Source organism: Panulirus ornatus, chromosome 16 (genome assembly GCF_036320965.1).
Source record: "Panulirus ornatus isolate Po-2019 chromosome 16, ASM3632096v1, whole genome shotgun sequence".
NCBI lineage: Eukaryota > Metazoa > Arthropoda > Malacostraca > Decapoda > Palinuridae > Panulirus > Panulirus ornatus.
The window spans coordinates 10,036,275-10,053,319 of NC_092239.1; the positions used below are offsets into that span (position 1 = coordinate 10,036,275).

At 43.7% G+C, this 17,045-nt stretch overlaps 2 protein-coding genes across 3 annotated transcripts in view; one reads left to right on the plus strand and one right to left on the minus strand.

Moving 5' to 3' along the window:
* Positions 1 to 8,423, plus strand: part of LOC139754135 (ionotropic receptor 93a-like) — a 30,277-nt gene extending 21,854 nt beyond the window's left edge. Inside the window, exons 6-14 of one of the 2 annotated variants that reach the window (XM_071671259.1) lie at positions 505 to 630; positions 1,838 to 2,070; positions 2,822 to 2,950; positions 3,598 to 3,784; positions 4,670 to 4,906; positions 5,420 to 5,685; positions 6,280 to 6,417; positions 7,314 to 7,500; positions 7,881 to 8,423. In XM_071671259.1, the coding sequence (XP_071527360.1) occupies positions 505 to 630; positions 1,838 to 2,070; positions 2,822 to 2,950; positions 3,598 to 3,784; positions 4,670 to 4,906; positions 5,420 to 5,685; positions 6,280 to 6,417; positions 7,314 to 7,500; positions 7,881 to 8,138 (1,761 nt within the window). In that variant the 3' untranslated portion in view covers positions 8,139 to 8,423. Of the gene's footprint in view, positions 1 to 504; positions 631 to 1,837; positions 2,071 to 2,821; positions 2,951 to 3,597; positions 3,785 to 4,669; positions 4,907 to 5,419; positions 5,686 to 6,279; positions 6,418 to 7,313; positions 7,657 to 7,880 lie in introns of both variants that reach the window. The other variant, XM_071671260.1, reaches the window with a different exon arrangement.
* A 667-nt stretch (positions 8,424 to 9,090) lies between these two features.
* LOC139753974 (ionotropic receptor 21a-like) overlaps positions 9,091 to 17,045 on the minus strand; it is a 289,988-nt gene continuing 282,033 nt past the window's right edge. Inside the window, exons 3-13 of the mRNA XM_071670934.1 lie at positions 16,971 to 17,045; positions 16,608 to 16,723; positions 15,831 to 15,953; positions 14,072 to 14,304; positions 13,667 to 13,795; positions 12,509 to 12,695; positions 12,095 to 12,331; positions 11,563 to 11,828; positions 10,920 to 11,057; positions 9,776 to 9,962; positions 9,091 to 9,600 (exon numbers count right to left, since the gene is read on the minus strand). The exon at positions 16,971 to 17,045 is cut by the window's right edge and continues 24 nt beyond it. Coding sequence (XP_071527035.1) covers positions 9,316 to 9,600; positions 9,776 to 9,962; positions 10,920 to 11,057; positions 11,563 to 11,828; positions 12,095 to 12,331; positions 12,509 to 12,695; positions 13,667 to 13,795; positions 14,072 to 14,304; positions 15,831 to 15,953; positions 16,608 to 16,723; positions 16,971 to 17,043 — 1,974 coding nt within the window. The 5' untranslated portion in view covers positions 17,044 to 17,045 and the 3' untranslated portion in view covers positions 9,091 to 9,315. The remainder of the gene's footprint in view (positions 9,601 to 9,775; positions 9,963 to 10,919; positions 11,058 to 11,562; positions 11,829 to 12,094; positions 12,332 to 12,508; positions 12,696 to 13,666; positions 13,796 to 14,071; positions 14,305 to 15,830; positions 15,954 to 16,607; positions 16,724 to 16,970) is intronic.

Below are 17,045 nucleotides of genomic sequence, written 5' to 3' on the forward strand. Positions count from 1 at the left end.
TAAAAGATTTCAGGAGAGGAAGGGAAGTCGAGCGTATTGTGAAGATGATGGTGTGCCGAATAGGAGTATAGTGACCATAGGTTAGTGAAGGTTAGGCATACTGTGAAGACGGTATAGCAAAGCGCTATAGTGATCCTAGGTTAGTGAGGTTAAGTGTATTGTGAGTATATCATTGCTGAGGTATACCGATGGTGGCCTTAGCAGTGAAGTTATGGGGTGTGGTGAGGATGAATACAGTGAACGCAATGAATCTACCATGGTGAAGATAAGGTTACTGCGAAGATGAGGGTGTAGTGAGGAAGCATAGCTAAGTCATGCGCGATGCAGGGATGCACATCAAAACTATATTTTCGTGAGAATTATTGTCTTTTTGTCGGTAAAATCTTTGTCGCAGTTATGACTATGTCTCTTCATGATAAATGTGTATAACAGTATCACCTCCGTCCCACAGTGTTATTTTCACAGCGAATTACATAAACTGATGAGTTGGGTTTCCTCTCTCAGGCTGTGAGCAGCGAGGGGTCATCCCCCCGGGGTGTGACGGTGATGGAGGTGACGGCAGCGGAGGACGGTCAGGACGGTAACGTGACGCTGGCGATGCTCTCCCACCTGGTCGACCTGGCTAGACAGGTAGGTCACCCTCACCATCACCTGCTGTCATTTTACGTCTATCACTTTATCATTGGTATGGTTGAGGCATTCTCACATTACACCTGAGGCGGGTAAGTCTGTCTGTCACTCACGCAGCGACTGATTTAGATGAACCAGTCTCGCGTTGCTGCTGCTGCGGAGGGCATGTCATTGGTATGGAATAGGTAGATGACTCTTACATAGGTATTAAGGTGGGTAGTGTAGATGACTCTTATATAGGTATTAAGGTGGGTAGTGTAGTTCACGGCTGCACTAATGGGTAGGATAATATGTCCCTTATATTGCTACGATGGTGAATATATTCCTTTTTTCATTACTTTTAAGCGGAGTATATTCTATTCACAGTATCGCCAAAGCGTTTTATGTTTTTTTTTATGATAAATGAAGGAGTTATGTTACTCTTAGAATTGCCGAGGCAAGTGTAGATGTGCCGATGTGACAAAATCACTTTGATTGCCGTTAAAAGGTTGGGTTTTACTCTTGTTACAACTGAGACGGGTAAGACATTCTAATATCATTGCTAAAGGGAGGTGGTTATCTTCCTATCATTACTGTAGTGGACAGCTTGTTCTAATGTAACTGGTGTAGTTGAATGATGACTTAGCCCTTACCCTCAACCAAGTAAATGAACATGCATGTAAATTACAGATGAAGCATTTGTGCTAGTACTATCGATGAGGATTTTTCTTTTTCAATCTCGCGTAAATGGTGAAGCTGTGGGATCACCCTCAGAGCTGCAGAAGCGATTTAGTTACTCTTGTTTTCACAGTAAAACTGAAGAGGGTTTAGAGGTCACTAATATCACAGGTGTGTGTAGGACGTTAGCGTTTACTGATTAGGTGGGTAAGATACACTAACATGATGATTCATAAGCCAAACCTCTGTGGTTTGTAGGACATGGCATACTCTCCAACAATAGATGTTGAAACACAACATACCTATGCATGATGACAGTTGAAATTAAAATCAAGTATTGTTTATCATTGATGAAATCAAAATAAAGAACATGTTTAGAAATAGGTTTGACAAATACTTTGCTTCAAGTCCATGATTTGCATGTTTTTCACAAGGGCATTTCTCCTGAAGCCATTTTATGTTTCTATTCTTTCCACACTAAACTATTTGCTATTTGCTTCTCTTCACAATCCTTTGTATAAAGATTACTATTATGATTGGCTGTGTTCAGGTGCGGCTGAGTTCGTGGTGCGTGAGGGTGGTGGTAGTGAGCCACGACCCGGCCTTCCTCGTCGCCTTCGCCGAGTCCTCCCTCAAGGGCCGCCTCCTGGTGTGGGCCACCAGGCTGCTGGTAGTCACCAGCCTCACCCTGCCACAGCTCTACGCCCTCCTGCCCGCCCACTGGACCTTCTCCATGATGAACACCATCTTCCTCAACCTGGAAAAGACGCCATCTAACGTCAGGTGATACACACAAGGAATGCTAAGGACCTAGTCTTAACATATACATAAAACATATGCAACAAACGTTCTTGTGTATATACATTGTATATAAATATGTGTGTGTGTGTGTGTGTGTGTGTGTGTGTGTGTGTGTGTGTTACTAGACTCTTCATGTATGAGGTTACACCGTCAGTGAAAAGTCACCATTGGTGTGGCTGCATCATCAAGAGGAAGGTCTCGTCAAAGAACTTCTCATTCCAAAGGAATCTATCATTTCACTGCTCCTGGAAGTAGCGTAACCTTAGGGCTACGGGAGCTCATGGAAGATGGTTCTTTAAGTGGCTCCAGGACCCTTTCAAGAAAGAGGTGATAGGGCCACTATAGATGATTATTTTGGCAATGCCAGTATGTCGTTTCCTACGTTGAATAGGTAACGTTAGGAACAGACGAAAAATGGCACCAGTCGCTCACCTCCGCCCTCTAGCTGTCATGCATGATGCACCGAAACCAGAGCCCTCTATGCCCAACCAGGCCCCATAAACCTCTTCATGGTGTCCCCCAACCGTTTCACATGCCCTGGTTCAGTCCGCTGCCATCAAGTCGACCCCTGTATAGATCGCTTCATATCGCTGTATCCCTTGCACATCATTTTGTCGAGAGAGAGAGAGAGAGAGAGAGAGAGAGAGAGAGAGAGAGAGAGAGAGAGAGAGAGAGAGAGAGAGAGAGAGAGAGAGATACAGTAGCCTACAGTAATACCTGGTGTCATGCATAGGGCCAGCGTGTACATCTACCTGCCGTACAGCCAGGCCGGAGCACAAGTCGTGAGGATTGCCTCCTGGTCGCCGGATCGTGGCCTACAGCTGCTCACTGAACTCCAACTGTCGGCTGAGAAGTACGATGAGTAAGTACACACTGCTACCTACAGCTGACTAGTATCTTAACTACGGTGTACCCGGCCAAGGTATGTTTGTGTTATTCCGTGTGTGTGTGTGTGTGTGTGTGTGTTTGCTCTCACACATACACGTTCCAGAGCGTCTGTGAATAGGTATGTGAATAGGTTCACATACGCCCTGATGTTACGTTCCGAGTGAGGAGTCGTCTTTTGGCGAGGTGTACTTTTGTCGGTTGAGGAAACAGAGTGCAGTCCCGTCCAACACATTCTCGCTTCAGAGGAGTTCATTCTGTCCCTGCTGCTGAGTGTAGCGCTTCCTTAGAGGTGCAAGGGATCTTGGATATATATATATATATATATATATATATATATATATATATATATATATATATATATATATATATATATATGTATATATATATATATATAACCATAGTTTGAAGTTACTGGATTACCTCACTAAGAAGCTATACCTTAAGCAAAAAGTCACTTTCTGCAAGGAAAAGGATGAAAGAGAGTACAATCTTACTCTAAAGTAGCCCCTTATTTCCATGTTACTGACTGTAGCGCAGCCTTAAGGCTGCAAGAGCCTTATGAAGGGGTTCCATGGGATTACATGATCAAAATTGAAAGTAATCACTCTTGTGCGTCGTCAGTTTCCAGGGAGCGACAATACCAGTGACGGCGCTGCCCTACCCTCCGTACTGGGTGGAGGAGGAACACCAGACCGCTAACGGCACCACCGTCAGGATCTACTCCGGCACCGACGGAGAACTACTGAACTCTGTAGCGCGCGCCCTCAACTTTACCTTCATCACTCTCCAAATCGCTTCCTGGGTTGAGGTAAGTCACTGCCACCACCAAGGCCTAGGTTAGTCCACTGTCCTACCTAGGCCAAGGTTAGTCACTAACTTTACGAGGGATATGGCGAGTCTATTCGCTATGTGGAAGAATATGACTCCCTAACAGGTTCTGAGCCGACGAAGGGCTTTGCCGTTAGCTGGATCGACGTCGGCATCATTACCTTAGCAAAGAAGGCATTATGGCCACTACCGTTACGTGGTGGTACACCAGTGATCCTACATTTGTATGTGCCGGTATGAGTTACCGTCCAAAGGTGAGTGGAAGGAAGGAACGCTACTGGGGCCGTAATGACATTATTACTACCTGGGCCGAGATGAATCATCACTTCTGTTTGGGTCTATGGGAATCGCTGCCGCCACTTGATCTAACATGATCCATGATTATATTGCTATCGTTATCAGCATGTTACATGAGAGATTTTAGTTCACTGATACTTTTCTTGGGCGTGCAAACCGGTATAAAATTTCCAGGTGACTGATCCACTTATTGCTGAGGATTAGTTACTGGGTTAGGTGTTTCGTCCTATAAGACAATGGCTCGTATATTCATTCATTTATATTTTCATGGTTATTCCAGGACTTCTTTCCAAAATCTTTATAATTATTATGAGGCGATCCATGGTGAGTTTCTATTAAGAATTACATTTTCAATGTCTATATCAAAACATTTCAAGTGGGAAAATGACTGTTGGCGAGCACATCTGTGTTATTGGCTAACTTCAGTATTCAACATGGTCTCTGATTCTTTGAATATGTGGCACCAGCAAAATTTTCGCTAACCTCACTGATAATGATAAGAATAGCTACACACACACACACACACACACACACACACACACACACAAATATTTTTGTCCGTCCGCAGGCTGTTGACAAAGTGGTAGAGAGAGAATCCTTCATGGCACCTGTATACCACACGGTGTTACCACAGCGTCTGGAGCGGTTTGACATGACCTACACATACGAGTACTCCTTCCTGGCCTTCGGCATGAAGAAACCTGGCCTAAAGCCTCGCTGGCAGAGCCTCTACTACCCATTAGCCAACCAGGTGTGGGCAGCCGTCCTCGCTCTGCTCCTTGTTACACCCATCATAGTCTTAATGGTAGTGTACCTCTACATATCAGTACAACTGTAAGCATAACTGCAATTTCATGCGATGTTCTCTATACATCATTGTCTGAAGTGGCGAAACAAATTTAGCCATCTTTAAAGGACAGAAAAATCTATGCATGTCAACACTATGTCATATTTTTCTTTCTTTTTGTCTTACCTTTAAGGATGAAATAGAGACGTCCAGGCTCCGGGGCAAGCAACCTCTACGCGCCCCCATCTCTCTTTTAACTTTTATTTAGGAAAAAACTAAAAGAAGATCCTAAATCAGAACAAGAAGGACCTCTATAAACGAAGGAAAATCATAGCAGTAGCCATTTTTAGCTCAGTGTAAGTGCTAAAAGGTAGATAATCAACTAATATCTCCTAATATTGACCCCGAGCCCTGGAGCAGTGACCATTCCAGGCCCCCATCATCATCGAGCTTGGGCTGGGACATAGGTAACGTATTTCATTAACCTAAGAGGTGAGGACGGAGAAAGCTACAGTTGTTCGAGTGTTTCAGGTCATTCGCTTAGGGGAACGGAGGGACGCTGGCAGCAGGACGGGGGCAGGGGACGTGGTACAACACATGACAGGGATGTTGGTAGGGCAGAACCTGCCACGACGGCTGCCCACCACCAGTTCCAGCCGCCTGCTGGTGGGGGCCTGGCTGGTGTTCGCCTTCATCATCGGGACGGTCTACCGCGGCAACCTCACCGCCCACCTCACGCTGCCCAAGTACCCGCCTCGACCAGAGACTGTAGAGGAACTGGTTGAAGTAGTTGACAGGTATGAAACCTATGATAATGTGTAGTTCTCATCAACCTGTGTTTGAAAGGCACTAGTTACTTCAGTAAGAGGGACCAGCTGCTAGGAATTACATTCCTGGACGGTGCAAAATGATAACAGTAATGAAAGGAAATTTCAACCAGGACTATATTGGGAAACTTGATAACTTCTACCCAATTGCCTTCCATATCATGTTCCTTTTCTTTAACTTAGTGACAGTTATTAATTTCATGAAACATATTTATCCTCTAGCCAGATGTGATAATCATACTTAAAGGTTTATTATTGATCACATTTGTTTCTATATCATATTTTGATGAGGCAAAAACGTCCTGCCCCAAGAGAGTATTAACAGGACGGGAGACGTCATACTTAAGAAGTCTTGTGCAAGCTTACAGGTACTGTACTGACCTACAACTCTTCGTGATGGAGGGCTAAGCGGTGAGATTCAACCTCATTTTCAGAAAGGCCTTCAGTTTCTAAATCTGTTCTTTTTGTTTTGATGAAACCATGTATTTAGTGCACGTGTTAGATAACTTGAATACTTCTAAGTTTACTGAAGTTATTAAAAACATTTTTCTTTCTGTCTAAAAGGGTAACGCGGCCGCCCTACGGAGCTGCTTACAAGGATTTCTTCTTGGGCTCTGAAAACGAAGTGTTTCAGAAGCTGGGTGAGCTGTTGTTCATTGGACCCAAAGTTCTGGAGGGTCTGCAGCAAGCCTTGAAACATAAGTGAGTTACAGATTATAAATACTTCGCATGGTAAACTAGTAGTATAATTTGATATCATAGTGAGATGCACAGTAACTTATTTAGCCAGTCTGCATTCAAATCAATTTACCACACTTGTTAGGATAATCATCATAGAGTATCCCTTCATTAGGCCCCATATTTGATCACGCTTATGGTCACAAGTTGCTATTAGAGATACACAATGAAAAAAAGTTTCATAACCTGTCATGGATACCCAAGGCTTCCACTTCCATCACCAAGTGGATAGACACCTTGGCATAGACCTGGAATGACACGATGTAATTCCAGGTTTACATAGCTTAGTTCTGGAGATATTGTGTACAGGTCTATCTAATGAAGGAGTTCTAAATAAAAGGGCAAAATGGTTCTTATAATGCTTTTATGTAGACAAGGTCGTTCATTGTTTATAACGGTGTTGGTACATTGAAAGCATCACTAGGATATAGCAGTAACACTATTTTTTTTTTAAAGAATTATAGGATTTTAGGTCATTAAATTTACTGAGTAAAGACACCTCAACTCACAGGAAATCAGGTTGAATCATAAACTTGCACAAAACGATTTCATGCAGTAGTACAGGATGACAAGATATTGATTACATTCAAGCTGTAGACTGCCCATATAACGCAATTGGTTGGTTTTCCAGTGTCATGTAACGTTATACAGGAATGAATCATATCAATAAGTTTATCAAAAAACCTTGCCACGGTATACCTCAGTCATGGTTTATTTCAGTGTTTGGAGACTAGATGGTTAATTGTAGGTTTGACTTCGAGTGCGTTAGCCCTGCGTACAGTAACTGTCACAGGAGCTTCGCACTAGCTGTGTGATCCCTGGTAATCAAAACTGACGTGTTTGTTATTCGTTACCCACAGCCAGGCGGTGATAGAGGGCCGTCGCTACCTGGAACAGATCATCGCAGAGAACTTCAGCCAGCCAGACGGCAGCACAGAGTTGTACGTTGGCCGCCAGCACATCCTGCCGGGCCTGGCTGCTTGGCCCATCCCTCACGACTCGCCCTACCGTCCTCAGATCGACCTCAGCATCATGGCTGTCATAGAGGTGTGTTGCAGATTCGCACAGGAAAGACGAGTTGCTAAAGTGAAAGTCTTTGACCATTGCCAAGAATTCTGTGTAAATGAACATACGTCTTTAAGACATGTTACGGCAGAATAAGCACCGAGAAGGTAACCACGTCATCTCCATGAGGTACATCAGGTAGGCAAATTAATGAATCTGGCAATGGCCAATGACTATATTTCAACTAACGGTTGGCACCTTCAAGAAACGTTCATTGTCATATAGATGTCAACCACTGGTCTTTATACCTCCGTGTATACGATAGATGCAAAATGAAATAAAACAGAAAGAGCCATAGACATTAGGACATAGTTCTATGCCAAAAAAGAAATGGCGATTGATTCATTTTCTGTTTTTTTCAGGCAGGTTTGTACGAGAAGTGGAGCAGCGACCAGATGGCCAAGGCCCGTCGACAGAGCAGCAGAAGGCAGCGGGAGTACCTGGCTCAACAGCAACAACAAGCGTCGGAGAAGGGAACGCGGATTGGCAAGATGATCATGGCCCTCACCCTTGCGCACATGCAGGGACCTCTCATGCTCCTCCTCCTAGGCCTGGCCCTTGCTGGAATATCATTCGCCATCGAGATCGCCAGTGTTATGCATCTCCTATCATCTGAGTGAATGATCGATGGGCCGTCGACGTTGGAATGTCACTCTGCACAACCTTTTGATATTACTACGACTGGAAATATGGAACGGCTAAGTAGCAGATATACAGGACAGACTAGTAGGGATCCGTCTGCCGACTTCAAGATATGAATATTGTGCGAGGACCTGACAGGGTTTCCAATACCTTGTTATACATATCGGAAAAATAATTCTGGACGAAGGATGCTGCTTCATATATTTTATGCACAAAAAAAGAAACAGCATTGTAGTGAAGGATTGTATAACTTGATAACTTTCGTTGCGGGTATGATTTATTAAAGCCAAACGCCACATAATGACCAGGACAAACACACTTCTTGTGTCGATATATATTTTGGCTGCGTAGTGAGTTTGTCTCAAAAGTACGTTTGGGATGTCTATTTTCATTTTTTTCTCGTGTTTATATATATATATGAAATATCATAGATATATGTATAATACATTATAAAATATATATAGTATACATATTTTCTTTTTTTTCATACATATTCCTCATTTGGCCGCCTTAGTTCCTTATTTTGTTTAAGGATAATCTGGATGGGAGGATTTCCATCCCCCGCTCCTGCCTTAAACGTCACGCAGGGAATACGTGGGAAGTATTCTTTGCCCCCTATCCCCAGATATATATATATATATATATATATATATATATATATAGAGAGAGAGAGAGAGAGAGAGAGAGAGAGAGAGAATGATCACAATTCTGCGTGTAATCAAGTATATTCCTATGACTCCACGGGGAAAATGAAATACAATAAGATCCTAAGTGCACTTTCGTGTAACAATCACATCATCAGGGGAGAGACGAGAGAAATATAACACTCAGTTCATATACAAGGAAGAGACGTAGCTAGGACGCCATTTGGTAAACGTGCCTTTCTATGAAAGTCACGTTTACCAAATGGCGTCCTAGCTACGTCTCTTCCTTGTATATCAACTGGCTTATATTTCTCTCTTGTGTCTCTCCTGATGATGCGATTATCACACGAAAGTGCACTTGGGATCTTATCGTGTTTTATTTTCCCCGTGGACTCATAGGAATGTATATGTATAGTGGAAAGGATGATTTTAAGAGGCATTAAGGGTGTAAGAAAGAGTTTGAAAGTATATCCCAGTGATCAAAACATGCTGGCTTTGGCAGCACTATGTTCTAGTGATGATTCCTCGACGTTTGCTTGGTGTACAGTTGACACACTGAAGCGGAGAACTCGACTGTGAATGAGATGCCCGCCAAGACGAGGCCAAGGAAGAGGAGTATGATGGGTCCTTGCATGTGTGTAAAGGTGAGGGCCATAATCTTGCCAGATGCTGTCTCCTCCGCCACCTCTTGCTGTTGCTGCTGCTGCTGCTGAGCCAGGTACTCCCGCTGTCTCCTACTGCTCCGTTGCCGGGCCTTGGCCATCTGGTCGCTGCTCCACTTCTCGTATAAACCTGCCTTAAGGAAGATAAGCAAGGTAAGGTAAAGAAAGGAGAGTTTCTTTGGCGTATGCTAACATAAATATATTTTCTTTTGCTAACCACCCACCCTTACACCTGACGCACATCAGGAGGTGTGGACTACATCATGAACAGCACGAGAGGATCTCTCCCGAAGTGAGTGGGGAACTTACCTCTATGACAGCCATCATACAGAGGTCGATCTGAGGGCGGTAGGGGGCGTCGTGGGGGATGGCCCAGGCAGCCAGGCCTGGCAGGATGTGATGGCGGCCCACATACAACTCTGTGCTGCCGTCTGGCCGAGTGAAGTTCTCGGCGATGTAGTGTTCCATGTAGCGGCGACCCTCTATCACCGCCTGACTGAAAAACAAACATTATACTCATGTTGATACGTGTTATATTGGGTCACTCGGCTCGTGGAAACCTCTTATGGTAGTGACACTGGACGAATCCACTCGTGGTCAAACCCAATCCTATAATTCTAATCACCAGACCTGGAACTTTAGCCTTTCGACTTCGAAGAGCATTGCATGGATGGGATATAGCAACTGTGTGAGAGCATGTGAACACTCGCTTCAGTGTTAGTACAGCACCAGCCCTATGGGGTACTCCATGGTCAGTTACTGTACTAAGTCTGATTCAGATGACATCTTGTACAACGTCACGCGACACTTGATGCAGGATTCAATACTGTGTCATGTGGGGTCGCCGAAATGAAACTTGTCTGTTCTCTCTGCCGTTTTTGTAATACTTGTTTTTGGCCCAATATAATGACTGATTGTCGAGTTGTATTCAATTACATAGTAAGTTTAATCACAGACAAAAGTCCCTCCAACTAAAAAGTGTATTGTTTCTTTTGCCCAAGAGAGTTTGAAATCCATTAAAATTTATATGAAATTTAATAGTGAATGGCACTGAGCACGCAAAACAATTATGAGATTAAAGCTGACCCTCACTTTTTCAAAATTCTTTGATTTGCTGGACCAACAAACTCATCACTGGAATCAAAAGCAGTAACCCCGCAATCCTACTAATTGCCATTCTATTCAGTAGCTGGGTTGTCTTCTGTTTGGAGCTTATACGTTCCTGGTAATTCACGAAATTTAAGTTCTTTAGACTAATTTCCTTTAAAGCAACTAATGAACATATGCTTCATAAGGTGTCTGGTCTAACTAATATATACTGTAAGGCAACCTCTAAAAGAGTGGTAAATTGTTTAACATGTCGACTGCCTGAAAAAGTAAAGACTACATTCGACTATGATGTTAGACAAACCTAATCTAGCAAACAAAGACATTTCAATAATATGCAACTCACTTATGGTCTAAGGCTTGCTGTAGGCCCTCCACGACCTGGGGCCCGATGTACAATAGTTCACCCAGCTTCTGAAACACTTCGTTCTCGGAGCGCAGGAAGAACTCTTTGTAGGCAGCTGAGTAAGGCGGCCGCGTCACTCTAATGGATAATGACTTGATTGAGTACCTTTCTACAAACTAAGAAATCTGTAAGTCATATAATAAATGCATTTCTTTCAAAGCCACAAAGATAAAGCTAGAAATAAGATCTGCCATTGGGATGACCCTTTCTGTGCAGCGTTCCGTCACGAAGACACAACACATACAGAGCGCCTCCCAGCCTGGATGAGGTCCCTTGAGGCGAGGTGTTTGTGCCTCATTTACTCATGCCTTTGTTAATTTCTTAATTTCTGTCCAAGGAATAGATTTACGCATGATAAAGGTTTAACCTCCGACTAGATCAAAGAGATCGAGCTAATTTCTTACAAATGGGACTATAAAAATGATCGATTTCACTCAGATTTCTCATTACTTTTAACCTTTAGCACAACTCATGAATGTCCCTCTTAGAAGTTGTTTCATTTCTTATAGGTCTATAATACGCTTTGAATACAGATAGGCAATAATCGTACAATAATACATAGATATCAACATATGTTTCTTACCTGTCAACCACCTTAACTAGTTGCTCTGCAGTCTCTGGTCGAGGCGGGTACTTGGGCAGCGTGAGGTGAGCGGTGAGGTTGCCGCGGTAGACCGTCCCGATGATGAAGGCGAACACCAGCCAGGCCGCCACCAGCAGGCGGCTGGAACTGGTACTAGGAAGCCGTCGGGGTAGGTTCTGCCCCAGCAGCATCCCTGCCATGTCCTGCACCACCGCCCCTGCCTCTAGTGTGTTCTCGCCGCCCATAAGCCCACCGACACGAATAACCTGGAATACTCAGTTGTAGTTTTCTCAGTCGTCACCTTTCAAGTAAAACGAACGTTTGTCACCTTCAAATATAATGATGTTTATTTGAATGGCGTGATTCTTTTATTATCACAAAAAGGATTGCATGTTTGCAACTGCAACATCCACGACAGAAGACAGAACTCAGACAATCTAGCGCCTGGATCACCACTTTACATAGGGATTCACATGCAGTTACAAGAGACTAGTCACGCTCACGGTTACACTGATACGTGTGGGTTAATTACCACTATGAGTACGATGGGTATAATGAGAAGGAGGGCGAGGACGGTCGCCCACACCATGTCGGCCAGCGGGTAGTATAGACTCTGCCAGCTGGGTCTGAGGCCAGGCTTCTTCATACCGAAGGACATGAAGGCGAACTCGTAAGTGTAGGTGACGTCGAACTGCTTCAGACGCTGTGGTAGCACCGTATAATACACGGGTATGATGAAGGATTCTCTCCTCATCAGTATTTCGACAGCCTACGGATAAACAAATCGTGATAGGATCATTATATAAAACTCATGACCCGTTAGGGCGTGATATTTACTCAATACAACAAAGATACTCATCTAATGTCCTCGCAAAGCTATCAACTAACCTTGGCCCAGGTAGCAGAAGCGACCTATCCTGGCCGTGGTAATGGGAGTGTGACATACCTCAACCCAGTTGGTGATTGGAATGACCCTGAATGTAAAGTTGAGGGCGCCCGCCACAGCGTGCAGCATTTCCCCGTCGGTGCCGGTGTAGATCTTGACGGTGGTGCCGTTGGCGGCCTGGTGGTACTCCTCCACCCAGTAAGGCGGGAACGGCTTCGCTGTCACTGGTACCGTTCCTCCCTGGAAACTAATGACGCACAGACTGGCTACGTACACACACACACACACACACACACACACACACACACATATATATACACATATATATACACACATATATATATATATATATATATATATATATATATATATATATATATATATATATATATATATGTGACTATTCAAATGAAGATTATTCTACGCTGAAACTGAAGGCGAGTATATTTGTATTATTCATCAACTTAATCCATTAGATATGAATCGTGAGCACAGCTGTTCAACTGACAAGTTTAATCTACCCATCAGGATTCTCAACGTTCCAAGTGTTTATTTTCAGATATTTACGACCTATAAACCTAACCTAGAGTCACTTGACTCAAGTTATAATGCTCAAGAATTGTGACGATCGGAAACAAATTCGTGATATAAGTACAGACGTAATCTGCGGAGCCAAAAATAATCTTAAAATATATGTGTGAAGACATTCAGAGTTTTGCCGAATTACTCTCTAACTTTCCTCGCCATAAAAAAGCATATGTCACTGCTTTCTACTTTAGAGCAAGCTGAAGAGGAAAATTTGGCAAACACACAAAAAATATTATACATTCGTTCTGTCCAGCTTTGTTATGAAGTAACGGATCCCTCGACTTTATTTGTGATATTTTTCCCAAGACGAACGTAGCTCTCTTAGAACATGTAAGGGCCCAATCTGCATACCACGTTAAAGATGTTATTACCATCCATCTATACTTCTTCTTTCGACCGACAGAAAAATGGTCATCCAGCTGGTATGGTGTGGCTAACGCACCAGCCAGCAGAGAGAAAACAAACTGACGCGACGGTAGGCCCTGCGTAGGATGGAGTCTGGGTAATAGACCCTTCAACTCACACACACACACACACACACACACACAGGAAGAATAACACAGACACACCCTGGCCAGGTACACCGTAGGAACGTACAAGTCAGCTGTATAGGCAGCAGTGTGTACTTACTCATCGTACTTCTCAGGCAACAGTGGGAGTTCAGTGAGCAGGCGAACGCCACGATCCGGCGACCAAGAAGCAATCCTCACGACTTGTGCTCCGGCCTGGCTGTACGGCAGGTAGATGTACACGCTGGCCCTATACATGACACCAGGTATTACTGTATATATTTACCTTTATATCTATCTATCCATCTATTATATTGTATTGTGTGTGTCACGGAGGCTAACAGATACAGAAGCCGGTCGCCTAGTGTTATGACGCTATGTCATCCCCATCTCCGTGTGACCGAATTGGCCGATGATGAGTAAATTGTCGTTTTCACCCTAAGCAAGCTTTTGTTTACTCTCCATGTTCAAGGCTTGAGGAGACGTATGTTATGATTAATAAGACTGAGTTACCTGTGTGTATTACCTGCGGCTGGTTGACGTGTTCTCCAGGTTGAGGAAGATGGTGTTCATCATGGAGAAGGTCCAGTGGGTGGGCAGGAGGGCGTAGAGCTGTGGGAGGGTGAGACGGGTGACTACCAGAAGCCTGGTGGCCCACACCAGGAACCGGCCCTTGAGAGAGGACTCGGCGAAGGCGATGAGAAACTCTGGGTCGTGGCTCGCTACCACCACACTCACGCACCACGACCCCAGCCGCAACTGAAGATAAACACCCAACATATAATACGAAGGAACGCAAGCATTATATAACCACTAAGTAATTTCAAAGGTATTTGTGATAGTAAAGGAGATAAGAGACACAGAACTCAGTGTGGAATGAGTAAAAAATGCAAGTGGATGAATCAAGTCTATACATATGGCAGTGAGTATCCACACTCCCTGGCAACCAGGTGAGTAGGTGCTGGCAATAACCCACCTCTCATTGTCTACATTTATTCTCCACTAAATCAGTCTGATAAGGAGCCTTAGGTAGAAGTAGTAGGTTGGAACATTAGGTAGAAGTAGTAGGTTGGAACATTAGGTAGAAGTAGTAGGTTGGAACATTAGGTAGAAGTAGTAGGTTGGAACATTAGGTAGAAGTAGTAGGTTGGAACATTATGTAGAAGTAGTAGGTTGGAACATTAGGTAGAAGTAGTAGGTTGGAACATTAGGTAGAAGTAGTAGGTTGGAACATTAGGGAGAAGTAGTAGGTTGGAACATTAGGTAGAAGTAGTAGGTTGGAACATTATGTAGAAGTAGTAGGTTGGAACATTAGGTAGAAGTAGTAGGTTGGAACATTAGGTAGAAGTAGTAGGTTGGAACATTAGGTAGAAGTAGTAGGTTGGAACATTAGGGAGAAGTAGTAGGTTGGAACATTAGGTAGAAGTAGTAGGTTGGAACATTATGTAGAAGTAGTAGGTTGGAACATTAGGTAGAAGTAGTAGGTTGGAACATTAGGTAGAAGTAGTAGGTTGGAACATTAGGTAGAAGTAGTAGGTTGGAACATTAGGTAGAAGTAGTAGGTTGGAACATAAGGTAGAAGTAGCAGGTTGGAACATTCGGCAGGGATATTAGGTAGACACATAAGGTAGAAGCAGTAGGTAGGAACATTAGGTATGAGACTGGAAAGGTTGCCCTGGAGTACCTCTCTGCCGGTGGCCTGTTAAGAGTGAGGCACTACAGGCTAAGAAGCGGCGCTGGAATTTACCAATTTATGGAGACTCTTTTACCGTGGCCACCCCCATGAGGGAATTCCCGGAAGGAACGGGCATCAGAGATGTGGACAGATAAATAGATCGACTAGCAGAAGGAAGGCACATTTATTTACATTCCACATAGACAAGTCAAGCAAGAATGTCCACAGGCATGTTGAGACCCATCTGTCCCTGTACATTTTCACGAACTTAATTCATACTGACACAGCAAGACCAACAAAAAAGCTAAATTCCTATTACGACATGGAGAGACCCAGGTGCTGGCAATGAGGGCGGGCGAAGATGTTAACACTGTAAACACCTTCATATCCCACATGCTGTTCCAAAGCCAGAGTCACTGCAATACGCTCTATTGAGGCCTTCCCAACACAACAGCGTAGTAAGAGAGTCTTAATCTACCCAACCAGTCAAGTGGCAATCGACTGAACTCAACAGCAAACTGAGAGCGAGTCAATATCTTCTTAATCAGGCATGTGAGAATGGTCAACCTACTTCAACAGTAATGTGAGAGCGACCTAGAGACACACCTACCCGTCTAGCCTGGCTGATCAGGTGGGAGAGCATCGCCAGCGTCACGTTAGCGTCCTGACCGTCCGTTGCCGTCACCTCCATCACCGTCACACCCCGGGGGGATGACCTCTCGCTGCTCACAGCCTGCGAAACGAATATGTGATAATTCATGCACGTAACTGATACGCTGTGAAACACATGTGACACTGAGGGACTGTTACACTGTGACACCAAGTAACACTGAGAGACAAGACCAGTGCTATTATTTAGGCAAATAATTAGTTGTGAAAATAATGCTTTGGTATTATTTTGGACGGTACACAGGGTCATCATAATATTTCACAAAATCACAAAGTTTCAGAGCGATACACAAAATCATAGGACATCCAGATGATACAAAAGATTTTGTGGATTTTTGAAATTATACAAAAGGTCTTGAGACTTTCATAAGCTACACAAGATAATAGTCTTTGTTTCAGATGCCACAGAAGCTAAAAGCTTAAGGTTGATACAAAAGATCATCAATTCTAGAACGCTACAGAGTGGCATACAGTACTTGAACACATTACAGATGTATGTTAAACAGACACATGCAGCAGCGGCATGTGACATAGAAACCTACAGTAAGTGGACTCTACACAAAGCTATACCACACTGGATATGACGTGAGAATACACAGCTGATGGTGATTGCTAATGAAAAACATACAACTCCCGGGTGCTACACAGGATTACTGAACAACTGGACGATACAGAAGAACACATAGAACCTGGGTGCCACATATGTGCAATGCATCACCTCGAGGATGTTGGAAAATATGGTGTTGCCATCTATGAGGAGGATGACGGAGCAGGAGGACTGAGACGTGCCCTCCAGTACAGCTTGCAACGCTCCACCCGCATCCACCTTCATACCTGTGTATATACATGTATACATAAGGGTTTATGCTTAAATATAAATAGATATGATTATATGAAGACTTTTATGATTTTTCAATTTATGTTTATCATTTTCATAGTCATGTGTATGAGCAGGATAGGTATGTACATTTGGAAGCCTCTAATAAGGGCCTCGGCCTACATCTGGGAGGAGGTCGCTGTATATAGTGAGAGGCCAAGCGAATACTTACGTCAATTTACGAATAAATCGGTGGATACTCACGTGAACGTATGATGGACTCAGCCATAACGTCGGACAGTAGAATGGTCACTAATATTACGTTGGCTCTCATCATCA